Genomic DNA, 26552 nt, shown 5'->3' with positions numbered 1-26552 from the left:
TGCCCCTCTGGAGAACAATCTTCCTGCAGCCCTAGCACGTGCTTACCTAAACAAATCCTTCTAATTTTAACTCCCTTTCAATTACACTTGGCTTCTGGGAAGGAGAAAAAGGCAGCACCAGGATGCTTCCATGTCCATCTGCAACCATCAGGAGAAAAACCAGACAAACCAACCAGACAAACCAACCACCTCACCTCCACCTGTGGTGCCAGATACCATCCCAGGGGCATTTGCAATTCCCTGGCTTTGTATTATCCCTGGTAAAACTGACCAGCCAGAGGGTCTGTTGGAAATAGGAGGCAGAGATACTTAGGTCACCAGGAAAAACACAAAACCCATAGCTCCTTCCCAAGCACATTTAAGGATTCTCACAAGTGTCAACCTGAAGCAAGTCCAACTCTCATTCAGAAACACACCTGTGCTATAGAGGCCCTGCCTGCACATCCCTTGTTTACAGAACAGCTCACAGAATAGTCACTCATTTAATACTTGGGCATTTTTCTTATCTTAGACAAGAAAAACTTCCCTCTGAGAAAAGAGTTTGCTACACCTGAAAATTAAATGAAACAGTTCAACCAAAAGCTATTTATCACTGCATGAATCTTTACTGACCCGTGAGTTTTTTAATATACATGAAAAATAGTTTCTGGACTGATTTTGTTTCTATACAGAAAACACCTTCTAAGCCCTGCTTTTTTGAATGACACCCTTCATCTCTTGTTGGGCGGAGTACTGAAATACAAAATTTAATACTATACAAACAACTTCAACAGAATATTTAACAAAAGGGCGTAAAAAGTTTAGTACTTTTTTAAAAAGCAATATAAAAATCTGCATTAGGAGTAAAATGCAGGTCCATCCACTCATCCAGTCTGCAGAATCCCTTAATCATTTTCTCCTGTAACGAAGAGGTGCACATTCTTCTTGGACTGTAGCATTTGAGCGGTGCGGTCTATGCCAACCACTGCAGCCAATTTCTGAGCATCGTACTTGGAGTAGAGCACAGTGCAAGTCCAAGTAGCATCCACACCACTGTCTGTGGCCTTCAGCATGTTGCAAATCTCACTGTAGAAGTGGGAGTATGTTGGTAACTCGTAGAAAATGAGGTTCCTAATGCCTTTTATCGTATACCTGTAGCAGAAAAAATAAAAACAAAAAAATTTCAGGCAGATTTTACAAAATATGCATGGTAAAACATCAGTCCTCTATCAAGTCTTCCAGTTTCCATCCACCTCAATGCACATCAGCTGTAGCTCGACTTTACAAACCCCGTGTCATGGACTGAAGACTAAACAGAGAATTGAAATTTAGGGGAAAATCTCAAATGCCAGGCACAATGACTTCCTCTAAAGTACCAACCACCACCAATTTATGAAGTGGTCAGCCTCTGCAGCTTGGATTTTAATACACTGAAGCCTGATCAGACCAAGCCTCATGAAACTTTTCCTATTTGCCAACACATCTGCTAAAAGAAAAAAATCCTGTTCCATTAGGAACTTGAAAGCAGCTCCAGTCAGGATGTAACAAATTTTCCAAGTGGCCTCAGCTTGCTGTATTGCATTATTGAACCAATTATATATTCCTTCCAAAATTTTATACAATTACTGTGGCACAGATGAACACAAATAAAAGGCCCAATGAATCCCATCTGCAGGCTGTACCATCCTGTCCTGACATCACTGGAACTTGGCAGCACTCATCTTCCTGAATAAAGCTTTGCTCATAACAAAATATTAAAGTCTCTGCAAAGGGACTGCTGACAACAGGCAAGAACTTGAAAGTAAACTTAACAACTTTTACTTCAGTCAAAGAAGTCCTCAGAGGGATCCAACAGATTCAAAAAGCAGCACAGCCCATCTATGACTAAGGTCAGACTCTACCTTCAGAACAGCGCACACAACTCAGAGGGAAAACTCGGTCCACAACTGTTGTCATCTTATTGCAAAGCTCCCCTACCTTCTTGGTGATTTCTCATGGGTAGCTCCTCACAGCACTGACTCCTTCTTCTTCACAGCACAGCCAACAAACTCCATCTCTCCTCACCCAGCTAACCCATTCTTTTGTAGCACTCGTCTTCTTATTAGACACAGCTATTAAGGCTGTGTCTACTAAGAACACTCAATAGGCTGTGGCCTATTAAGGGCAGGCCTGTTCCTAATCTTTGGTGATTAGTACAGCTGCAACTCCTCAGGGGTGAGACTGCCTTCTGCACTATTCCCTCACATTCTATCCCTCCACACACAACTCACCTTTTGTAGAAGTGGAAACGCTCAGTGAACAGTAGGAACTGCTTCTCTCCCTTGAGGAAGAAGCGCCGTGCCCTGCAGACAGCAGCCTTTTTGGTGTATTCACAGATGTGAGTGAAATTCAGATCCTCTTTCTTGAAGTAGTTGCGAAGGCGCACGTAGTCGAAGTAGGAGGGGACGTAGATGAGCGTGTGGGACATGATGGCGTCGCGGTACTCGGGCAGAACTTTGTCGATGAAAAACTGAAACCTCAATTTAAAAAAACAAATATATTTTAACCAGAGTGAAACCTCAGCTTTCTAATACTGATATGAGCTCAGACAGGAGTATCAGCAAACACCAGACTGCCAAAGATTTTCACTACGTTTTTCCTTCTTTTAACTTCACAGGATTTCTACATGTGTAGAAGATAAAAGGCATTACCAGCACTACACAACTGTGGTATTGAGATTGGTATTTCTTCCCCAGACTGTATTCTCCAGTGCCTTTGGCAAGGAGAAGGTCAGTATTCCCCTCCACCTCTACAGAGCCCAGGCAACACCTGAGGAATAATGAAGATGTACTTGTGTGGTGAGCCCAGTGTGCTCTGCAGTACGCTCCACTGAGTCTGAAATTGCAGTCATTAGGGCACAGCAAAGCAGTCTGAGACACACAGTACCTGCCATCTATCACAGAGGTTACACTGTCAGCTTCTAATCTCCGAAAAACATGAGGAAGCTGGACCACGACGTGGCTGATGGAGCCGGTGAGCGGCACGTTGCGGATGGCCACCTGTGAGAAGGAAGCGGGATGTTCAGGGAAGCAGCATTCCAAAGGCAGGCACATTGCACACAGCTTTTTGCAGCTCACATCTGACAGCACAAGGCAATTTTAAAGAAAAACAGTGCACAAGGCTGTTTTTAAGGAAGCTCCAATACAAAGCTACAGTCACGATAGACAAACCAGGTCTGTTAAATGCATGATGACTGCTTATGTCCTGAATCCTGTACATTTAAGATGGTCTCCTGAAGTTTTTACTTTTCCTGTTTCTTTCAAAATACTAACAGTTCATGCAACTTACACAGTAGGAGATAAAAAAAGGAAGCAGATGAACTCTCCATTTAACAACAAAATAAGTAAAACAAAATAACTTGAGTCTGTCAAATTAAAAAAACAGATTTTGATTTCTGACATGAAACAGCTACTATGAAAGAAAAATATCAAATAAGCATCGCTGCATGAGGAGCAGCTCTTCATGCCTCTGGCACAGTATGTAATGTCATGGATTCAGACTGAAACATCTGGGCGAGGGAAACAATAGGCACACAGTCTTTCAGCAACTGAGTTACAGAATTTTTCTGCAATTGGGTTTTCTCTTCCTCTCCCCCCCCTTGCACACCAGCATTCCAGCTGCTCTGTGAACTCACCTGCCCCATGTAATTGAAGCAGTGTTTGTTGAAGACAGAGTTGATCTGGGGCTCCTGGAGGGCGCTGAACAGCAGTGTCTGCCGGTAGTACTTGGACCAGTTGTTGAGGTTCAGCATCCGCACTCGGGAGAAGTCCACGCCGTGGGAGTCCAGAGGGAGCAGGTTAATGTGCTTCATCAGGTGCTGCACACACACATGAAGACACATCACTGCTGACATCCCTGACTGCCTGCAAAAGCCTGAACTGCAGTGGGAAAGAGGGCAGGGACCAGCAAGGCAGCACAGAATATAAACAAGCAGCGCCTCCCAAGACACCACTGTCTGGAATTTATTGACCACAGCAAGAGCAATTTACTTGATTTCCTGCCACAGAACTGAAAGCTACCATCTCTTTAGTCACCAGGAACAGCAACTTTCTAATCTTCTCCTGGGGCAACTATAATGGATTTGTTTGTACTAAAGGCAATGGGCCCAAGGTTTCTGAGCTAAAAGAAGCCCAAGCACAGCACAACTCTCATCACATTCGGGTAGAGTTTGAAGAAATTTGCCACATTTTACCCTCAGGGAACAATGCCTAGGACTGGCATCCCTGCCACCACTTGGCAGGCAGTTGCACCTAAAGGGAAAAACAGAAAACAGACTCCAAGACTCATTCCTTGGGTATTGTGTAGGCTCATGTGCCCTTTCTGTGACTCCTGAGGGAAGAAGACCTTCTGGACTCATCCAAAATGCATAGTGACATCATGTAGTCAAAATTCCTGGTCCAGGTACCTCAGAGGTTTTAATGTGGAAAAGAAAAGACTAGCCACAATGCAAGAGCTCTACTTGCATTAAATGTACAGGAAACCCCTCATACTGTTTAACTCTGTACATGACTAATGCTTAGTATGTGCAATCAGTGGAGACATGCACCAGCTCCTCTTGCTTTCTGGAGGAACCTGAAATAGGCTGCCCAGATTCCTCACATGGCTGCAGTCTGACTGAGACACTGGGCAGTCACACAGCTGGCGTAATTTCTCCCAGATGTCATTAAAGAAATCATCATTCTTAATGCTGCAAGATAATTAAAACTGTCCAAAAACACATTTGATGAAATACACTACGAAAGCACCAAACTAAATTTTAGGGAGAACATGTCCTGAAATCTACCCAAAATCTGTAGAAAGAATATTCTTAGTATAAGGAAGATACAGGGTGGAGGGAGGAAAATAATTGAACATCCATGTCTAGAATCAAGTCAGTAAAAACAGCAATACTGCTCACTGCCAAAACTGAGCAACATCAGACCAGCAAGACACAGCACAGCACAAAAATGAATGGACATATATGGGAAACACAGCACAAAAATGAATGGACATATATGGGAAACTCACCAGAACGTGTTCCCAGTTCTGCATCAGGTAAATGTCTGCTTGATCAATGATGAGGATTTCTATTGATGACAGAAAGTCAAAGTCTCTTTTCTTCTCCCCCTCTGCACCAATGACAGTCCTGATGCCCAGGGGAGAGGCAATGATGATGTCTGAGGAGTAGAAGGGTGCATAGAGCCTCATGCTCTTCTGCAGGATGGCAACCCCTGTCCAACAACACCAACAGCAACTTCTCAGTTAACATCAATTATCAACCACGTTCCTCCAGGAGGCTCTGGAACAGTAATTTCCCCCATTTCCTCTCCCCACACTGATGAATATAGCTGGACACAACTAATCTGTCTGAAACTCTCCTTTCCCCAAGAAGTGCATATCCACCCTTCCCCCATTTGACAAGCATGTGGAAAATTTTCATGCAGTTTGGCAAAGCATTTCTGTATTATTTTTTAAAAGATTTTTCATCATTTGAATGAAAATTTTTAACTGAAACACATTGTTTCTGATTTTCTGCTGAACAGGGGAATGAGGAGACTGAACAACTTAAGAAAAAAAAATGCAGAAATTATTAACTACTCCTTTCTCCCCGAATCCTGAACTTTGGGTATTATAGTAACTGTTACTTTAATCTGTCATGAAAGATTTGGGGCGGGTCTCTCGACTATCAACTCTCTTTAAATTCACAAGGCTGAAAGATTTGCTACTAAACCACAAAGGACAAGGTTCTTCATGCTACAGTGACTAAAGTCTTGCACCTACACTGCTTCTCACACCACATGTTGCAGGGTACATTCTGAACCAGCCTGTGCACCACCTCTCATGTTAGAGACACGAAAGGGAAGGAATCAAAGGAGTTGTGTCATAACTATGTGGCAGCACTTCCAGACCCACAGTTTCCTGGTCTTAAAAATGCAGCTAGTGCAGACCACATTCAAACCACCCCCTTCAATCTGCCCAACAAAGTCTCTCCAACTTCTCTCCCTGTCCATGTGAAGGCAGATAGCATGGCTTCAGCTGAAGGCCCCTCTAAGAATTTCAGAGACAGCAGCAGGGACCCCTCCTGCTGTCTATTTCAACCCAAGGATAAAAAATGAAAAAACAAAGAAAAAAAGAAATGGTTCAATTGTTGAATTTCCAGGAAGAAGATATCACTTGTCACAGCATATACACAGTGTAGAAACATCAAGTCTTTTTTCTGTTTAAAAATGTGAAAGAATGGTGGTTTCAGTAAGGCATAACAAATGTGCTTTAAATTAGATCTTTGTGCAGAAGTAACAGGGTGTGCAGCACAGTAAGAAAGAGAAATTATTCTGCTTCTATAATTTGCCTCTGCAAGTTAACAGCACTGAAAGTTTCTTCAATCATGTCTTAACAGTAAGTGGTACAAGCAGAGTGTGGTATGGGAGAGGACTGAAAGGAAAATTATTATGCTACTGAAAGTAAGATGCTCTCAGCCTGAGAGATATTCACTGGGGAAGGAAGAAAGACTGACTGCGACCTGCACACATCTTCCACTGTATCATTACATTTCTTGGGGTGCCAATTTATCTTTCAAGGTGCAGTATTTCAAAAGCCTCCCATCTGTCAAGTTAAGTTACAAAAACTGCCTTCTCATCTTAGCAGCTCCAGGAACCAAGCCACTAGCTAGTTCTATGCATACTGAGTTACTAAACAGCATAAGTTTACAATATTATATGAAACAGTCTCACATTTTCTGCTTGTCCAACACTCCTACTTGCTGGCTAGCCATTTGCTTCCATGAAAACCATGGGAAGCACAGCAGAAAACTGCTTTGCTCAGTACTGAGCTTTAATTTTGTTCCAACCATTACACGAGACATTGTGAACAGGCTAATTAAACCCCAAAGATTTTTTTTTTATAACATGAAAAGATTTTGCTGCATAATCAAGGCTATCTTCAAAATGAGGTGTGGGCAGTCCTGCTAGAATAAAGCTGTCATTGCATTTTAAATTATTCTGAACTTGATGTGAAAATAATTACTTCTCTATGTTCTCTTCCTTTTTAAGTTCTGGAAAGGCAAGAAAGATTTTCAGAAAAATCCAGGTTGCCAGGGCAAAACCAGCAGGAATACCACACAGCCTAGAGTCTCACCAAAGTTCCAGCTCTGATGGCTCTAAGGCATTTGGGAAGAATTTGTTATGTAGCAGCACTGTACAAACCAAAAATCATCTGTTCGGTAGGTTATTACCAATTCTGAAGTGGTCATCAATGTTGCCAGCAAAGACAGCTTCATAATCTTCAGGTCTTTTCAGGTTGGGGGGCTTCTCTTCTGGGTCAGAGCCATACTCCCCTTTGAAGCGCTTTTTGTTACTCACATCTATTTTCTTCTTGTCATTCACTTCGAGGAGACTGATGAGAATATGCACAATGCGCAGAGCGCACTCCCTGAAGGGCACTATCATCAGCACCTGTGCAGATCAACAGTGACAGAGAGTAACCCATCAAACACGAACACTCGCTATTAAATGTACGTTAATTAAACTTTGGCTTGTTGCCCCCGTGGGGCATCCCAGCAATCCACACAAAACCATTCTGACAAGCAGCAGGGAGGGAAGATGCACTGGGATGCACTGCTCTTGAACTGGTCCGGGCCAGCACTCAGCCTGGCTGCCCAGCTCACTCAGGGGAACTGAAAACTGAGCACGTTCTCCAGGCAAGCAAGAGCTCCTGTGACACAGAGAGAGACAGGGTCAAGGGCTGGCTCTTGGATGGATGGCAATAGTTTCTGCACAGAACTCCAAAATATAAATGGCTAATGAGGGAGTCAACACAAAAACCAGAGATTTGCCAGGCATGCAGCAAACACTGAAACCCAACTCTGGAATTGTTCAACAGGCAGCTGGCACACTGGGGACAGGCTGTCATTGTTGAATCCACCTGGCTATCAACCACAGGATGCTGTGAATCCAGGGAGGACTGGTTTGGGGCCCAAACAGAAAGATCCTTTCATGCAGGCAAGGCCTTACAAGTGCCTAAGGACAAAACAATTTCTGGCACATCTCACGTTAAATGACAGCCTATGCTACCTGCATGGATACTGAAGATTGATATGGAGGCATCTGTGTGCACTGGCAGATTTAAATATGAAAGCAGGAAAACTTATCAGTCTGTGGTGATAGGGACAAAAAAAGAGATTAAGTCAAACTCATGGCTTGGCACAGCACCAGGCTGGCTAACAACCCTGAGCTCACTGCTTCTCACATGGCATTCTCCCTGGCCACGGAGGACAACTTCAAGGCACGATAAAGGAAATGTAGAAAGGCCCAGGAACACACTCCCTGAGAGAGCAGCAGCAAAAACACTTGTGGGTAAACTGCCAGGATGTTTGTACAGCCTGAGCAGGCAGCCAGGGTGGGGGTCAGGGAACCAGAGCTCCCTTACCTTAGGCCTGGTGAGCCCCTGGTCCCTGTGGGCATCGGTGTCGGTGCCTGGCTTTCGATCCCTCCGGCGCGCGTTGTTGCTGAGCACCTGGGCGTTGGCCTTGAGCACGTGGTTCAGGGCGTGCAGGCAGTACACGTGCCGGATCTCCTCTCCGTTTGTTAGAGCAGATCTCTCTGGATAGAACAAGTCCCGGTAGGAATTCATGACACAGAACAGCTCTCTTTGTAACGGGGTAAAAGAGGAATCCGTTGGTTTCTCCGCTGTAGACAGAAACTGTTTATTCACTTTTGGCCAAGTGGATTCCAAAGGCTTGTGGAGATGAAGCTGTTTCACATCAAATTCTTTGTCTGCTTTGAAAGTTTTCTGTTTCTCCAAAATGGAAGAAAAAACTACTTGACCCAGCCTTGGCCACTGGAAAGAAAATAAGCCAACAAAACTGAGGAGTCATATGTACCTAACCTTGCACACTTCAAAGCATATCACCACAGCTGGTGATATCAACTTTAATCAAGTTCGTGAGATTAAGGAAATCATCTTTTCATAATACAATATTTTTGCATTTTTTTTTCAATATGCAATCCCTTTGAGAGTCTGCCAGGATAAATAAGAATAAATTTCAGCTTGGTAGATCTGGATGGATCTTGCAATGATGTGTCTGTAACTGTTCCCATGCCAGAGGAAGCTGAGGAATTTTCTGCCTAACACACTCACCAAATCAGTGGCTCAAACCAGAGACGAGATGAGATCCCTGCAGTCCAACTGTGCTTACCAGCTGACCCCAATGAGCACATACTTTGATCAAAGAAGAAAATAAACTCATTAGGGGCTAATCCCAGAAGTTGTTAAATGCAGTCTTGTTGGGTGTCTGTCTGACTTTGAGCAGCTATCAGTGTAGTAGGGGAAAACTCTAAACTTTAAGCCTTCTGCCATGTAAGTTGTCCCCAGCTGTCCCCGTAAAGTAGCTACACCAATTTAAGCAAAGATATATCATGCATTGCTTCAGGTGGCACTGGTAATTTTGGCCACCATGTGCCAAAAATGTAAATTAAATTTCAAAAAAAAATCACAGCTTTCTCTCTAACTAACCATTGGATATCTTCCAATGAATGTCACCCAGCATATGGCTGACCAGAATGGGAGGCAAGTCTCCAAAACAAAATCAGATGTGGAAAAGTTACGAAGAAAAGGTTTGTCTAAAAATGAGTATTTTGAAAACCAATATTCTTTGTCAAGCAATGAGGTGGTTTTCTGGTAAAGTAGTTCACATATTATTGCCAGAATTAAGTAATTAAGTAATATAAGCAATAAATTCCCCTTCACTGGCATGGAAATGTGTACAGGGACAGAGCCATCTTGAAGCCAGAATGTGAAAGTGCATCACAAGCAGCTTTAAAAGTGCACATGGTCACCTCAGAAGTTCAGCTGCAGAGCACATCCCTGGCATTGTGCTGTCACCACTCAGAAACAAGCCCTGTTTCCACCCCTTGTCAAGGTTTTGGGACTACAGCTCAATGTCTAAAGCTATGTGTCTCAGGTGTGTCAGCATATGTCTCCAAGAACAGCAGACTTCACATTTCAGCTCTTGCCCAGCAGTAAATGAAGAAGAAAACAGTTCAACAACAACACAGTGAAAAAAAATCTCGATAATTCTAGTGTCAGCAGCTAATAATAACAACTGTGATCTACTTCACCTGTATAAAAAAAGGATTATTTTGATCCAGACATCTTTAGGAATGATGGATGGCTACAGAAAATTATTACCTGACTTTGACTTGAAGTTTTAGGAAGCGTAGACATTTTCTCTATTTCCTTTTCTTCAAGTTCTTTGTCCATGTGCTGCTTAAATGGATCTATTTACAGTAACAACAAAAAAAAATAGCCTGAGAACTATTGCAGTTAATAGCAGAATCAAGCTGCAGAATGGATTTGCAAATGAGATGAACAGTCTCCATGCTGGCCAACACCACAATTAAAACTAGTTATTTCAAAGCACTTGGAGATGAGAGAAAGGATGTCAAATTCTCTCTGCAAAGAACAGAGAGAACAGATTTGACAGATTGCTTTTAAAAAAGAAAAAGAAGCACTTATGGAAGTACTAGAATTTTCAAGCACTAATCAAACGTTAGACAGGAAAACAATATGTACTGGAAAACAGTGGCAATTCTTTGCCTTAAGCTCTGGCACGTCCATTGCTTGCAGGTGAAAAAGGCTGTCAATAGTAAAGTCCCAAGTGAACTTGCTAACCTTCCTAATTTACAAACAGTTCTGCCCAGTGATATGAACACAGTCTGTAATAAAGCAGAGAAACATCAGGCGAGTTTTGGAGATGGGGAACAAAAATTGCCTGGAGTGAGAAAAAGTCTGATTTATCTAATCAGCATTTCTTTTTGGAAAGGAAAAGAGAGGCAAAGAACTGTTAAATCACATTATACTCAAAGACACTGGCATGCACAAAGTCACATGCAAAGTTAATTGTGAAAGCCAAGCCCTGAATCCTGCTTGCAGCACAGCAGCATTCACTGCATAAAGAAAACTAATTAGGGAACACTGGTGCTTGCCAACAAATATCCAGCCCACACACAAGTTACCCGGGCAAAAGTCAAGACATTTACTGATCATGACAATGAAAAAAAATTGAGAAAATCTTTCCAGAAATGGAAATGAACTGGATATCATTTAATTGTACTGCAGTATCTCTCCTCAGTTGAGTTTTACAGATTTCAACATTTCCCCAATAAAGTAGAGGGAGTAATGGGGTGCATTTTCAGGAATTTTAGTGACCCTGGGACCAGAGTAGAAATTAATCCTCTTTCTGCTGTCTTAGGTGATCCATTTTCTGTAATAGATTATAAAGACAGTTCCAAGCTGCAAGAACCCACTGAGAAGTAGTGCATCATTTATAGGTGGAACAAAGCTGTTAGGATACTTAGCATGCAGTTGGAGAGCTACTGTTCTCATTAAAATGCAATGCCAGCAGCCTAAGTCATATTCTCATGGTAACAAGAAGGAGCTGTTTTTTCTATCACATGGCCCTTTGATGCTTCCACACATTTCATGTATCACCCAGGCTGCCTCCCAGATCTAATGTCAGCTGCTGCTCCAAGATGACAAGCCAGCATCACTAGGGATGCTACAAACATATTTCTCCCTTTCAAACGATGCCATCTGATATTAAAGGCACAGAGCATTAAATACGAGCAGAATCTGTGCAAGCACCAGTGCGTGCCCTGTCGCTGAAGGATCGCACACCTCTGCAACACAGTTATTTTGTTACATATGGTGGGACAACTCCAACACTGGAGCTTCAGATGCATCCATCAGTGCACTGAGATTCTGGGATACACCCTTAAAAGACACTACATGTGCTCTGCTGATGCTTCACTCTCTCCTGATCCTGGTGCAGCCAGACTCTCCTGCATAACCTTCAAAATTCTGAGAGTGCTGAGCATTTGTCTAAATTACTGTGGCTGCTCCAAGCTTCTCAGAATCTGACCTCTAACTCCACTGAGATGTGAAGGATGCCCTCACAGGTCAGCTTTGTGATTATCTACTGTGCTGTTTGTGCCAAGAACATCTTCCATAGTCAAGTGCAGGCTTGCAGAGCTCTTTGTATTACAGTGGCTTTTAAAACCACTATTAAAGCAGCAGAGCAAGAGAACATCCTTCACACACTTTTCTAGCTCCTGATACTTTAAACTATACCAGTCATAGCAGAAACCCCACATGAATCCCAGTCCCCAGGGGCTACAGAGAACAAATGGCTCAGCTACACATCTGCATTAGTGTTAAGGGTCCCTTATGTAACCAGCTCACATGTGGGCAGCATGAATAATGTAGTGGAGGAACTTAGAAGCTGTACAGCCCATTGCTAGGGTGTTGGACAATTTAAACATGTTTACACATACTCCTCTAAAGGCAGATCCTTAAACACAAACACAGTTTTTTACCTTCTGGAAGGGCTTGTGAAGAACTGCTGTCTTTCCTATCTGCATTGCAATCTCCACTCTCCTCTTCCATGAAATTGGTTTCCAAGCTAAATTCAGATTCGTGTTTCACATCAGTAAACTCCTCAATTACTCCATGATGTGGGTCACAAGGGGTATCTGCGCCATCAGCCTGCTCCTGGCTGAGCATCTGCTCTGCTGTGTCTGTGGCTGACAATTGTGAGAAAGAAACAGGTTATTCTCTCCAGGAAAAGTTACTGTCTGTAGATGTTCCCTCTGAGTTACCAATTTTCTTCTCCCAAAACTCCATCAAAAAAGATAAGAGCAGACCTTGCATTCTACCATAAAGATGACTTTTTGGCTAGCATGCCAAATGTTACATAACACAAAACGTGGCCCCCCAGACAAAATTAAAGAAGTAACCTGTTTGGGGAATTTAACTTTTAGTTTCTGAAGACCCTAAATAATTGGAAATGATTAAAGGTTGGCTCCTCTCTCCCAGTATTTCTTTGCAGATTTCATGAATGAGGACACCTTGCCATAAAGCTGGAGGTTTCCTTCCAATTTCCATATTCTTTCCCAGGCTGTGAGGCAAACCTTTCCCTCCTCTCGGTGGCACAGCCAAGCCAGATGCTGCTCGAGGGAACAGCTTGTGTCTCCCATGAGTGGGTGAGAACCCCTGGTCTGCTGCTCCATGTGGATTTCCTCTGTGCTGCCGCACAAACAACATCTGAGAAAGCAGCAGCAGGCTGTCTGGCACAAAATGAGCACAGCTACCCTTTCCCCTGCTAAATCCTTCAGCAGCTGCTGCTCCCACCCACACAGAGCCAATGGAGCAACAGAGTCTCCAAGGCAGAAGAGCACCCAGCCAACAAGACAGTCTACACCAGGATCCTGGCTAAAAACATACGTTAGTCAAACAACGTTCACCAAAGAAGCATGGGAAAAGACAAACCACCTTCTTCCTCCTCTGGAACGTCATTCGTCTCTTCTTTGCCTTCCTCTGCTTCTCCAGTCTCCTGGGACCCTTCACTGCCCACTTCTGCCTCACTTTCCCCAGCTTCTTCGGATTCACTTTCATCTTCCTCTTCCTCACTCTCAGACTCAGGCGAGGTCTTCAGGGTAGCCAGGAGCTTATGATATCCAGAGACCTGTTCCACTTCAGTCTCTGAATCACTTTCTTGACTTGATTTATCAGAATCATCAGACTGGAAAGCAAGACAGAGTGTAAACAGCAGCAACAGTAACAGCCTACAAAGCAGCAGGCAAATACCCTTACTTCTACTTGTGCTATTATGTTTCCCCTCTCACATTAAACCTTTACATAGATGCAATGGAATTTTTCAAACCCCAGTATTTTATACCAATCATTACACTGGACACCTCCATTTAGGTTTTGAAAGCATCTTGGGAGACAGACTGAAGTGCCTCTTTCTGCACCAATTTGACATGAAGCACCACAAAACCCAGTTCTTTCAGTCTCTTTCAGCTGAGTGAGGACATTTGATCTCCACAGACAAAGCATTTACTGAACCAGCACCAGATTCTTCTAAGAAAACCACACACGGATTGAAAACTGTAGAAAGGCACCCATACAAGGGACAGAGGATGCTGGAAATGCTTCTGGCTTTCAAGAAGGTAAGTGAAACAGCTGTCAGTGGGCAATGGTTCCCTGGGGAGTTGGTCAGGTTTGGCTCAGCTGTACAGCTCTACACTGCAAGCAAGCCAGACTTGAGCCGGTTCTGTTCTGGGCTTGCACAAACCAATGTCCAGATTACAGCCAAAACTATAGTGAAATCATGAGCACCAACACAACAACATTACCTCCTTTATTAGTTTCGTTTATTAGCCCCAAAAGGAAACAATCAGTAAATACTGCTCTAATGCACAAAATTGCTAAAGGAAACAAATTAAACAGAGTAATTACTTTTTCCAAATTAAAGCTTTGAAGTCTTTCATTAATCTGATGATAAAGGAGGTTACCAAATCCTGACTGAAAGAAAAATAAAGCACTGGCAATATGAAGAAGGAGTATTAACATATTTCTTTGCTCAACAAAAAGCCAAGTCTCCTAACTCATGCAACACTAAGTTTACCAACATTATTAAAACAACTTAGAGTATGATCTTTCACTGTGACTAATACACAAAAAAGTTAAGAACTGCTGTTATTTCCTGCTGCTGCTTCTGCCCTCTGATGGTATTACAGTTTAGAGGCAGACATTACAGAGAACAATTCAGATCCACACAAAAATCACATTCATCTTTTTCTCCTAAATACTGGATTTCTAAATGGAACAACTTAATCAGCCTGAAAAAGCTGGAAACATGAAATGCTAAGTTCTTCACTTCACTAAACTACACAAGGATAAAAGTAAGGAAAAATACATTACCAGTTCACATATTTGAGTTTCTTCTGGTCTTCCAGAAACCCTGAAAAGAAAGCACTAACATGCCTTACTCTGCCAATGACGTTACACACAGGATGAAAGAAATGAGGGGAAGAGTGATTTGATGAGTTACGCAAGTTTAAAGAATTAAAAGAAAACCCAACCACCACACGTCTCCCTAAGAAAACAGACTGGGTGTTTACCCTTAGGATAAACCTTAAGGGTCTTCCTCTCCTCTTAGGTGATGCGGCCCTCTGCACATGAAGCCTAAGTGCTCAGGCATTACAACTGATCAATAAAAATTTTGAAATAAAATCCAGTGTTAATCAGAAGATGAGGTCTCAAAAGGAATTAAAAGCACCTAGCTACAAGGGTAGTTTGTAAAATAGTTAACCAGAGACAGAAACTACTTCTAGTGCTAAATATTGGTCTGTGAAGGGGGAAACAGACACAAACTAAAGGAAAACCAGCATCAGTTAACCAGTGTTGGGACAGCAGTTCTTCAAAGAAGCCACTGTGCAAGCTGGGCTTAAACTAACCTCAGTTCCTCCAAAAAGATACAGAGTCTTGTGTGGGACTGAGCATCACTGAATAGGTGACACAGGACATTCCCTGCAGCAGGCCTTCCACCCCAATGCAAACAGGCCAGGAGGGTCCCAGGGGACACACAGACCTTAACACTGCATGCCTGCTCCTAAAAAATTTACAGTAGCAGCACAGATCACAGATCATCGGGACTAAGCAGCTCCTTCCTCAGAAGTTCATACGTGGGCACAAAAGGAAGGAGGTCATTTTGACAGACGGGCATCCCGCCGAGGAGGGAATGGCTCCTGTCACACAGATCTTCGCTACTCTATTTTCATACCCTTCCCGAGATCAGAAAAGAGCACGGAGTAAACAGTGGGAAAGCTGGAACCCTGACAAGCCAAGGGACCAGCCTGGTATCAAAATGGGAGCCCACCTCACACCACTCCTTTTCCCCACTCCTGGCGGCAGCCTCCGGGCTGCACCACAGGAGTTTGCATTTGTTGCAAGAAAATCCGAGCCGAGATTTCCTGCTTTCCGCTCTGCTTTCGAGATTGCCGGCTCGCGAGCGGCAGTGCTCCATGCAGCTGCAGCTCCCCTCCTTCCCTCGGAGCCCAGGCCCAGCCTGAGCGGGAGCGGCGGCCGCCCGGCCCGGCCCGGGCTGAGCGGGGCCCCTCGGCCCTGCAGCCCCGGCACCGAACGGCGGGCAAGGGCCGGCCCCGCCCGGCCCGGCACTCACTTGTCATAGAACGGGTGCTCCTCGCCGAACTCCCGCAGGTGCTTCTTCTGCTTCTTGCTCAGGCTGCGCAGCAGCTCCCGCCCGCCCCGCCGCTTGCCCATGCCGGCCCGGCCGCTCCACGTGGGTGCCCGGCGCGCTGCGCTGTCGCACGGCGGGGCGGTGCCCGCAGCCCGGCGCCGCCCGGTGATGCCGGGAGGGCGTCGCACCCTGGGAAGGCGGGGCCGGGGCGGCTGGAAGGAGAGGCCGAGGGGGGTGAGCTCAGGGGCCGAGCCTCGCCCCGCCGGCAGCAGCCAGCGTGCCGTGCGGGGAGCGGGCGCGCATTTGTTCCTGCGATCCGCGCTGGGGAACGCAAAGTACCGGCAGGGAACGCTTGTCCCAGACGGTGCCCAAATCCAAGCCCGTCCCGACGCTGCGGCCCGCCGCGAGCCGAGCTTGGTGCGGGCCGTGACGCGTTTCCGCTGCCGGAGCCTAGGTGCGGGCGGTGAGCCGCGTGTTGGCAGCGGGGCGGGCACCGCACACCCGCGGCCCGGCGCTGCTCCCAGGCTCGCGGAGCGCAGGCAGACACTGCTGGAGCCACAGCACTTTGTCCAACCGACCCGTGATCTGCGGTGCTAACAGCTACACATATACTGGGAAAACTACAGTCAGGCTAGAGGAAGAGACCAAACTCAAGTCCTTAATACTCAGGCTTCCTTATTCTAAAAGCAATCAAAAGCTCCAAATGAAACCCCTCTGAAATCTGACTCTTTTGACATGTCACTGCTGAATCTTACTGAGCGCTGCTAAAGCGTGCTTTACTGCATATGTAGACAGTTTTTCAGAAACAACCATAAATTGTGTCAAATACAGTAAACTCAGTTCTTTGCATTACAAGTTCTTTATACCCCCGTGTTTCTGTATGACCTAGCTGAAACTTCTCTAATCTTTGGTAACAAAGGGCTATAGATGGTGTTGTAATTTGCAAAGCACACACAATAGGTTTCAGTTTGTCTCTGGAGTACAAGAACTAAGAGCGACATGATTCCAAAGAGGATGGAGGCATGGAATATTGAACTTTGTAGATTGTAGCTTCTTGACTATCTTGACCTGAGGGCACCCATGGGTTTGACTGAAGCAAGCAAGCACATTAACTGCACTTCAGGTACACGGAAGCCTCTGGGAGTTATTCCTGCCTGTTGTTAATCCCATGGTCAGTCCCTTCAATAAACCCCTCTGGCCTGGGGAAAATTGTCTAAATCCAAGCCATTCCACCAACCTGCTTTACCCAGTACCCCACAGCACACAGACAGCAGCAGCAGTTGGCTGTGCCCAGCAGCAGAAATTCCCTTGGCAGGTTCTGTCAAAGCTAACATGTTATGTAACAACACTAAAATAAACGATTTCCAGCTAGCAGGGTTTTTTTAGTGAAGTTGGCAGTCATGCTCTGTAAGAGGAAAAATATTGCCAATCAATCCCACTTCTGTCAGGAACGTGAAAAAGGCAGTGTATTTTTATGTTGCAAAATTGTTTCTTGTTGACTTACAATTTGGCATTGGGAGACAGCAGGAAGAGCAGGAGTCTGTTCAGAGCTGAATCAGGAGAGCTCAGGAACTCTTTGGGGATTGCATTCTTGTGTATTAAAAAGGGAAAATTATAAGACCTTGGTGACAGAAAGCCTGTAGCTCAGACTCTAGTGTTGTCTGTACACTCTTTCCAAAATTCTGGCTATCACACTACCTTGTGGAGTTTCAGTCTGCTTTTAAATATTGCCTTATGAATTAAAAATGCATGGATCTCATTATTTTGTTTTGAATGCTGGCACTTGATTCTGTGGCCATTTATTCACACTTTTTTCACCAGAATGGGAAAGTTTTTCTACCAGCTTAGAAGATCTGGTCCTGTAGCTTGAAGTCTATCCTCACCCCCTTTTCTTCTTTCCATCCTGACTTCAGTTTAACCATTGAAACCAATAATGATATATTGATAATGATATTCCTGGAATTTTTTCCGTCTTTCTGCTCAACTCCTCCCTCCTCCCCATTCCTTGTGTGAGAAGGATCCTACCTGGGCAGTATTTGGTGTTTAGGATTAACTACTTAAAATGTTGTGGTGCCATTGATGTGTGTCTTAGAAGATGTTTTTCCCAGGAAATGAACACCTCAGCTGTCTCTCGTGAGGCATGGGCAGTAAAGCAGCACTGATGCTGATATCCCATAGACCACTGAACATGTAACCACTGTTATATGATAATCTCTTTCCTAAATTACATCTCTCCACTTGAAAATTTTAAATAAAAATTTTAAATGAACTTGTAAAATCACCCTGGAGCTCCTAGTTGCTAACATGGTAACATATCACCAGCAATATTCTTTTTACAGATTTCTTATGCACCAGCATCTCTAATTCCAGCAATAATATTGGAAAGAAAGGAAGGAGAAAAGCCTGCATTATTTGAAATCTGTTCTGCTGACCCCATTCTATCAGCAACCACAACTAAACCCTGTCAGCAGAAATGTGCTGCTGCTACCTGTGTGTCTCCAGCCCTTTTATCTGCATGATGTTCCAGAGACAGATGGTTTATAAAAGCCACTTCCTTTATTTTAGAGAACTCTGCTAATATGAACAGAACAGATTCCTCCTTGTTGGTTTATTGCCTTCACTCTGTTGTCTCACACCAACTCCCTTTCATGCCTTTCTTCATACCTGCTTTTCCACCTCGGTTTTGCCCTGCCCCTTGTGAGATTTTTTCATTTTAGTGCATGTTTTTAATTGAAACAAATGTGTTGATCACACACTTTCTATCCAAATTCATGAACGGAGAGCTAAAGTTTCAAATCATTTTGCCCTAAGTTTCTTAGGCAGCGTAAATTACACGATGGACTCTCATATATAGCTTATAAAGTTGAATGTTTATTTATTAATATTGTATGCACTTCTGTGAATATAATGAAAAGAAAGATGTGTAAGGCACAACACTGGCTTGCAGCAAAGAGAAAGGTAAGAAAGGAGGTCATGCCTTCCCTCTCTGTACATCACTCCTTTCATATTCAAACTGGAATTCTAGCAAGGTGAAGCACACAGCTCTGCTGTGATGCAAGGAACATCCCACGTGGCATACATTGCCTTTGTATAAGGCAATGAAATTGCTGATCCTGATAATTTTGCTATATGGATGCAAAACTGGGCACTTCAGACAAAGATCATTTAAACTTTGGATGTCTGACTCCTAGGAACACAACAGAGCAGGCTCAAACTCTGATGTCTGTAAATCGTATGAAGCATGGAGTATTTATTGCAACTACAAATGTTCTGACTGAAAAATCAGAGGAGTTGGTCAGTAGGAAGGAAGGTTACTTGAGAGGAAACCTAAAGCAGTGGTGGGAGTGGTGCTGTTGGCACTCGCTAAGAAATGTGGCAGGAAGCAAAAATGGAGAAATGTGGTATAAGTAAGGGAAAAGAAGATGGGAAATAGTTTATCCAACAAAGTAGTTTATCCAAAATTGATAAATTGATGACAGTCTGGCATCCTTAATATTAAACATGACACAAACATGAAGTGGATTTGGAAGAATTTCGGCATTCAGAAGCCATCCAGTATCAAAAGGAGATGGTGAATTTATATTTATGTATATATACACATACTTTTACATATATAAGTAAAAATAAACTTTAGCTTTCTACAAACTTTTTACAGATTACCACAGTCACTGATCACAGAACACAGTAAAATTTCTTCTCTTTATAGCAGTTCAGTCTACATGTACTGGAGTTATGAGGAAAAATAACTTGATGAAACAAGAGTTTATACAATTTCTTTATAAGAGAAACTTTATTTAACAATGGACTGTCTCAGTAAATGAGGTTGATAGGAGCAACGAATTTCAGTACTAATGAAGTACCTGGTGTGTTCATGACTTTACTTCAGTTTCTTCTACTTGAGGTAGTGTATCCCAAACAGGTTTCTGAATGTGCTCTGGTATTTTCTCTATCTTAGTCTAAAAGGAAAGAAAAACAACCACTTACTGTCCCAGCCAGCTCACATCTAACTGCTTTGCTTTATGTACTCTGGTTTGAGACATGAATCAGATTTAAAATGCCACCTAGTGGCACTTCCAAGCAATACAGCCTCTTTACCATCCAGTATTTTGGAAAATCTTCCTATCAAACTACGGTCATTTTCTCTGCTGACTTTCTGAAGCCTTCAGTAGTTACTGGTACTTGCATCAGGACTCGTAACAGTTAACAATGTGGGGTGGAAACTGACCTTTTTCACTTCCATGGCAACCCCTTCAGGTAAGTTTCGTTGCACGTACTCCAAGTAAACTGCAGCAGTACTGCTTGTTAGGTATTTTAACTAAAACAGAAAGAATTTTTTTTTAATGAACCACTATTAATAATACTTCAAACAGAATTAAAAATAAATTGCCCTGGCTTCTTTAGCCCTTGCTATGGGGACCAAACATGTTACAGGAAGCCAACTTCCATAATATTCTAAACAGAAGCTGTTCATCTGTACTCAACTCTCATGCAAGTGTAAAGTAGTTACTCCATTCCACAGAACTGCATATGCTGCTGCCTGGGAACACATGCACTGAGTATGATAGGAGTGGTGGATCTTAACACTGCAGCTTTCAGATGAAATTAATTACAGATTATACAAAAATCACCAGTTTTTCTGTACTCCCAAAGTTCAAGCCTGTTATAAATCCTGCAACTCCAGAGTTCCACTGAAACCCTGATTGTTTAATTTCTCCTGGTTTTACTAAATTACTGATCCTTTAGGTTTTCCTGGAAGGCAAGAACAGGGCTTATGGTCTGTACTCGTACTGCACTCGTGTCAGGGGACTTAGAGGTCCCATTTTGCTAAGCACTGTGCAAATATACAGTAAGACACCCAGGAGCCACAAAATGCTGGAAGTAAACCTTTCTTCTAAGAAAGTCAACCACAGCTGCATTCTAAACCATACAGATGTCTGTGTCATCAGCCACAGAGCTGGTGGTTTGTCTATGCTTCCTTTCTTTGACTTCCTACATGCAGTTTTAGTTTGCCACATGATGCTGCACAGGACAAAAGTATGTCTGCTCAAAAACATCAGACCAATTCACAGAGAACAGAACCCTTAGTGACTGGCAATGCCAATGACTTATCTGCATCTTCTTCCCTTCCGGAGAAAACTCTCACCCCAGTGATTTTTGGAAACCAAGAGCATAACACACATCAATTCTACCTTACTTTCTTTAGCCATTTTTTCAGCTCTAAAGATGATGGTAAAAATAAAAAACTTTTTGGTCCAAAATTGATGTAGGCTGTGCATTCAGAATAACTCGTGTTGCGTATTATGTAACTAGGTCAGCTGTTTTCCAATATTCTGCTGCATTCTCCTCCCCAAAACATTTTCATTTGTGCATTAGCACGTAGTAGTATCTCTGAACTGTGCATCTAGAACAATTTTGTTTCCTTCTTTCTTACCTCTAAACACATGTAATGTGTTCTCATTTCATACTGAACTCTGTGCTTCTTGTAAATGTGTACGGATTTGAGAAGTGTAAATCGCTCTATCGTCTTCGGGGGTTTATCTCTGAGCAAAGAAGAAAAGGAAATTTTCATGTTATATAAAGGATGGTAATACAAGTTTATCTGAAAGATTATGCTGAAATCTCTGTTCTTATTTGACAATTAGAAGATCTACAAGGAAATATCAAACACTGGTACAGTTTGTTATTAACTCACATGGGCATGGTTAACATTCAGGCATTATTAACCAGCCCTGGATCAGGGATCTCCAGCACTGAAAGTACTGTCAGTATCCTTCATGGAGATAAAAAGCACTTCCACTATGGCAGTGCTGAGTGCAGAACTGCTGCTGCTTTCTCATCACTGTCCTCCCAGCAAAGAAGTGTTAGGTCTATAATCTGAGAAAAAAAATGCCAGATTACAGCCATTTCTTATAAAAAGAAAAAAATCCTTCTACGCAGAGGACCTGAATTACAGTAGATAACAGAAGCATCATCTCACTCCATAGCACTCTACAGATCAGTTACTTACACTTTTTCAACAGAGATGCCAAGTTCTTTAGCTGCAAGCACTGCAAAATATTCATAGCTGTCCAACACAGCTTTATCGTGGCCTTTAACTAAAATGGACAATCTCTTGTACAGCGTTTCTGGCTCATCTGAAACAGACACCTGCATTTGTGAAGAAAGGACAAGAGTTACCACACCACGTTCTCCTTAATTAATGCATGCACTGTGCATTTCCTTGGCCTGCATGCCCCATTTGTAAAAGAGCAAAAACACCCCACAACCTGTTGAGCTGCTTATTTTAGTTTATCTAACAGAATCTGCCTGCATTGCCTTGACTGACAGATCTCACTCTACCAGGGAAGGCAAAGTGTGAAGAGATAGCTACCTTCTGAACATTTAGGTAAGATTTCTTCTACCCAAAAAGGAATGCCAGATGGATATAAGGAGGACAACACTAGCAACAGCAAGAACAAAACTCATTGTTGAAGCAAGTCTGGAGCACTGTTAGTATTTTATAGAGCAGTGTGCAAATACCCAAGAGTTTGCTTGGGCATGGAAATTAAATAGACCGTTATGGACAGCAACCAGAATTCTCACTTTACTAAGCTCTAAGACTACTTTAAACACAGCAGTCTTCCCCAGGTGTATGGGGAAACCTTCATGTTTGTACAAGAGCAAGTTTATGACTTTCAGTTAGAGCTTCAATTTCTGATGGTCTGGGCTCACTGTGATCACTGGAAGAGCCTTAATGAGTGCACAAGTGCTGATTTTCCCAGAGGTTCCCTCCTAGGCACACTAAATGCAGCAGTACCAGCCACAGCAGGAAGGCAGGAGCAGCACTGTAGATCTAATGCTGCCTGTCAGATGTTTCTGAAGCCCTTGTCAAAAGGCTGCTAAGCTGCTGCAGGCACTGAATTGAATATGGCCAAAAAGTTGGTGTTTCATACAGTTACAGCTGCACAGAAAAGGGAGAAAGTTACTGAGACGCAACTGTGAGCTACAGAAATCCTGCTGGGAAAAAAACCAAAACCCACACCAAAATAGAAGATCTCAAATACCAATAATCTAAATTATTTCTTTCTCTATGACAAATTTGACATCACTAAGGCAGACCTTCAAAAAGCTGCAAGAAAAGAATTCATGTTGTTCTAGATGTCCTTTTTATTACTAAGAAAACGTATAAAATACTGTGTTACAGAACACTCACCAAAGGATTAGTCTTGGGCTCCTGTGTCTCAACATGGGATCCAGCCAGCCGTGCTCCCATCAAGGTGGAGCTCCTGGAAATACAGTCATGGGAAAAGCATAAAATAAGTTGTTAAAGTTGGATTTGATTTTTTCAGGGACTATGGAGGAGCAGTGGAAGGAGGAGGGGCTGTTACACTTACGGAGGAAAATACTGCTTTTGCATAATTCTGCTTGCATAACTGACAGGAAAAGCTGATCCCTGTATAAAACAGATAAGTTATGTTATGGTGATCTTCCCCAAGCCAGAAAGCAGCCAGTTAATACATGTTTATTAAAGATTACTTTTTTGCACACCAAAGCACAGCACATTCCTAGGCACTGATTTGACAAATGAGAAAGTTTGCTCCATTGGAAAAGAAAGGAAATCAGGAGCATGGAAATGTATTTCAGTATACAACAGCAGCTAAAAAGAAGCACATTAAGGGCACAGTAACAGTATGCATTTACTACTGAGGCACCTGAGTAGCAATCATAAGCATATTTTTAACAGAAAAAAAAATTTTTGTGGCATCAGATGCCATTTCAGTATATGATAATATTTTCTTTTTAGTTTTACCTTCATGGTACAATATATGAAAGTTTTGTCAAGTGCCAAGCCTAAGTAGGACTTAAAAAAGTCTATAAATGCAAAAATTTAGTCTGTGAATTTAGGGAGAAATTTACTGGTTTTTTCAGAAAAAAAGTTCCTTGAACTTTTGTTCTTTGTTCTCCTCAATTCTGAACACCTGTTCTTTTGAAGAGAACATTTAAATAGAAATACTTCCTAGAAGCCAATGAACCATGTTTAAAAGTTAACATGATTTTCTGTTAGAAAAGGAATATAGTTGTTAATCATGTAACATTACTGTCTTTCATACCAGAATAATTGTTCCCTTCTGAACATTATGTGGTTTCTAGCTTCCTTCCACTAATTCTTAATTTGGCAAAGTTATAGACTGACTGCTTGAGGGGGGGGAAAGGAACTCTGACTTATCAGAACCTCAGAGCTGCAGCAGAATGCTGAAGCCAAATTAGTTACTTATCTTGCCCCCTGATGCTCTTTTTTGCCATGTGCTGGAGTCACAGCTTTAAGAGAGAAGACAGATACCCACCCAAGAGTTATACAGGTGACTGTCTAATCAAATCATCAGAAACCAGCCAGATTTAACACTTTTTCAGGTAATCTTACTGCAGTTGCCTGTGGATATGCATAACCGACACTATGATGCCACTAGGTCCCTAACCTTTTCAGTAGGCACCATACATTCATTGTACATGAGCAGTGAGCAAAACTTTTCTGAAGTAATTTTGCCTCAGTCACAATTTATCCACAAATGCTGCTTCCCATAGAGAAGATGTCTGCAGGAAGAGGAGGGGAGATTTCTGTTTACAAAGCTGACTACAGTACTCCCCTTAAGCAATCCTTTCAAATCCAGACCTTCACAGAGGCACTAATGTTACATTTTTTAAGTGCATAACAAGATAGGCAATTTTAGGAGCACTGAATATCTGTCACTGTAGCTGGTAGTCATTCAGAAGGTTTCAAAGTTTATGCTGGGAATGATCTGACCCTTAATAGCTAAAAGAAGTGAAATACAGCTAGTAATTGTCTAATGACAAATGTAAGGCTATTAACTGTAATCATAAGTGATTTTTTTAATCTGTTTTGGGTTTTTTAATGCATGTGCATATGCAGTCTATGCTATGTATTCTTTTAATTATAACTACTTGACTTAGTAATAAGGATTTATTATTTGCATGCAAAAATAAATGCACTCATAGGTATTGTGCTATGTGGTTTTAGATACAAAATTTTCAGTCTTAACATAATAAAAATGAATAAAACAAAACCTGATTAAGCAGCAGAGCCCTATCCCACACACTAAGGTCTGCAGCCTTTCCAATATTCTATGACTGCACATGTTATTCCTACTACATGCCATTTCCCTTTGTTACTAATTAAGCAGATCTGCATCAAGTCAAAAGATTTTGTAACACTAAATTAAAGGTGTTCTATGCAAATTTTGACAAAATGATACACTGAATACCTCAAGAGCTAGATATTACATTCAGTGGGCAGGAATTCGTAAACAGCTTCACTGTCTGATTTAATGACGTGCTCTTGCTAAGGGCCATCACAGAAGGTGGAAATGACACTCAAAGACTGCAATATAACAGAACCAAGACTTTGCACAAAACATAATTACCCCCTCCTAGTGCAAAGTAGCCTCAATTTTGTTTGGCCGAGAGCCTCTGAAGTGTCAGGGGGAGACAGACGCTGAAAGGCAAGTCCAGAACACACCGCACAGACAGAAGAGAGATTAGGGCCTCAGAAAATCCAATTTTCTCAATTTGGGAAAAAGCAATCACTGTTTTAAAGTCCAAACTAGCAATCATCATCAGCGCACTACGCTTTCCTGTTATTTTACGTTGTAAATTCCAGGCTTTGAAACTTTTTAGACTAAGAAACTCGCCTAGCACACGGCCTCCAAATCCAAGTCACCTGTTCTTCACTACCCCTTCGACTCACTGCGGGAAAACCACAGAACTGCAGCCAAGAGCTCTGAGGACCCGCCAGGCGATGATGGCGTGCAGAGACACAGTCTCACGCTGTGCAGCCCCAGCCCTGCCGGAGCCCGAAGGACAGCATTTGCCACGTCCCCTGTTCCCACTCCCCTCAGGAATGAAGACACCAAGGGAAAGGACGAGGAGGAGGCAGCGGGCACTCCCGCGTCCCTTGTCCCGCCGCACACCGCACCTGACAGAGCCGCCGCCACAGCCAGCCCGCCGCCATCTTGGCTCCGCCCCTGCCCGCCCTGCCGCCCGGAAGGAGAAGCGCGGCCGCGGCCCGCACGTCCTTCCCCGCCAGGGCGGCAGCGCTCGGCGGTGCGGAGGCGATCCTGGGGCCCCCATGGCGCCGCAGGAGCCGTACGAGCCCCAGCTCGGCTCCCCAGCCCGGTCCCGCCTCCCCCGAGCGCTGCCTCAGGGCAGCACCGACGGAGCAGCGGCTCCCCCTCAGCCGCCTCCCGCCGGCCCCCTCACGCCTCCCCGGCCTGTTCTCTAGGAATCCTTTCAAAAGAAACCAAACCAAAACAAAACCAATTACACGAATCGTCGTTTTCCACTTTCTCCCCGCTCTTAAAAATACTTCAAAAAGGGATACAAGCCCGTTAGAGCAAAACCCATTCGATTGTATTTTACCGATATATAAAAATGACTGGCAATGGCACATAAATCCCTTTCTTTTCACATATACAAATAGCGATTAATAATACAACACAGCTTCTGATCGGTACCAAATCTT

The 26552-nt window shown here is 43.2% G+C and overlaps 2 protein-coding genes across 4 annotated transcripts; both read right to left on the bottom strand.

The window, feature by feature from the left end:
- Nucleotides 1-583: 583 nt before the first annotated feature.
- UTP25 (UTP25 small subunit processome component) lies at nt 584-16257 on the bottom strand. The gene is made up of 12 exons (XM_064709032.1): nt 16019-16257; nt 14758-14797; nt 13324-13573; nt 12369-12575; nt 10183-10271; nt 8422-8832; nt 7229-7448; nt 5026-5228; nt 3653-3835; nt 2905-3017; nt 2250-2495; nt 584-1131 (listed from the first exon to the last, which is right to left on the bottom strand). The coding sequence occupies exons 1-12, from the start codon at nt 16117-16119 to the stop codon at nt 885-887; spliced, it is 2310 nt and encodes a 769-aa protein (XP_064565102.1). The 5' UTR covers nt 16120-16257; the 3' UTR covers nt 584-884.
- Nucleotides 16258-18887: 2630 nt separating this feature from the next.
- On the bottom strand, nt 18888-26176 carry MRPS10 (mitochondrial ribosomal protein S10). 3 transcript variants are annotated; one of them, XM_064709030.1, is made up of 7 exons: nt 26007-26126; nt 23410-23468; nt 23229-23301; nt 22044-22183; nt 21468-21576; nt 20262-20351; nt 18888-19992 (listed from the first exon to the last, which is right to left on the bottom strand). In XM_064709030.1, the coding sequence occupies exons 1-7, from the start codon at nt 26040-26042 to the stop codon at nt 19906-19908; spliced, it is 594 nt and encodes a 197-aa protein (XP_064565100.1). In that variant the 5' UTR covers nt 26043-26126; the 3' UTR covers nt 18888-19905. The 3 variants fall into 3 exon arrangements, with proteins under 3 accessions (XP_064565100.1, XP_064565101.1, XP_064565099.1); XM_064709031.1 differs by lacking the exon at nt 26007-26126 and adding an exon at nt 25723-25978; XM_064709029.1 differs by lacking the exon at nt 23410-23468 and having other exon boundaries at nt 26007-26176.
- Nucleotides 26177-26552: the final 376 nt, after the last annotated feature.

The sequence above is a fragment of the Zonotrichia leucophrys genome, chromosome 3, assembly GCF_028769735.1.
Source record: "Zonotrichia leucophrys gambelii isolate GWCS_2022_RI chromosome 3, RI_Zleu_2.0, whole genome shotgun sequence".
NCBI classification, from domain to species: Eukaryota; Metazoa; Chordata; class Aves; order Passeriformes; family Passerellidae; genus Zonotrichia; species Zonotrichia leucophrys.
Note: the sequence above shows the minus strand (reverse complement) of the source record. Positions and strands in the feature narration are given on the sequence as shown.

Coding starts and splice junctions, on each gene's coding strand:
- MRPS10 (XM_064709029.1), bottom strand. CDS start 26,161: ATGGGGGCCCCAGGATCGCCTCCGCACCGCCGAGCGCTGCCGCCCTGG. Junction 22,184..23,228: donor AGCCCAAGACTAATCCTTTG/GTGAGTGTTCTG, acceptor TCACAAATGCAG/GTGTCTGTTTCAGATGAGCC. Junction 19,993..20,261: donor TTGCCATGGAAGTGAAAAAG/GTCAGTTTCCAC, acceptor CTTTCCTTTTAG/ACTAAGATAGAGAAAATACC.
- UTP25 (XM_064709032.1), bottom strand. CDS start 16,119: ATGGGCAAGCGGCGGGGCGGGCGGGAGCTGCTGCGCAGCCTGAGCAAG. Junction 13,574..14,757: donor AAACTCAAATATGTGAACTG/GTAATGTATTTT, acceptor CTTGCTTTCCAG/TCTGATGATTCTGATAAATC. Junction 12,576..13,323: donor CGTTCCAGAGGAGGAAGAAG/GTGGTTTGTCTT, acceptor CACAATTGTCAG/CCACAGACACAGCAGAGCAG.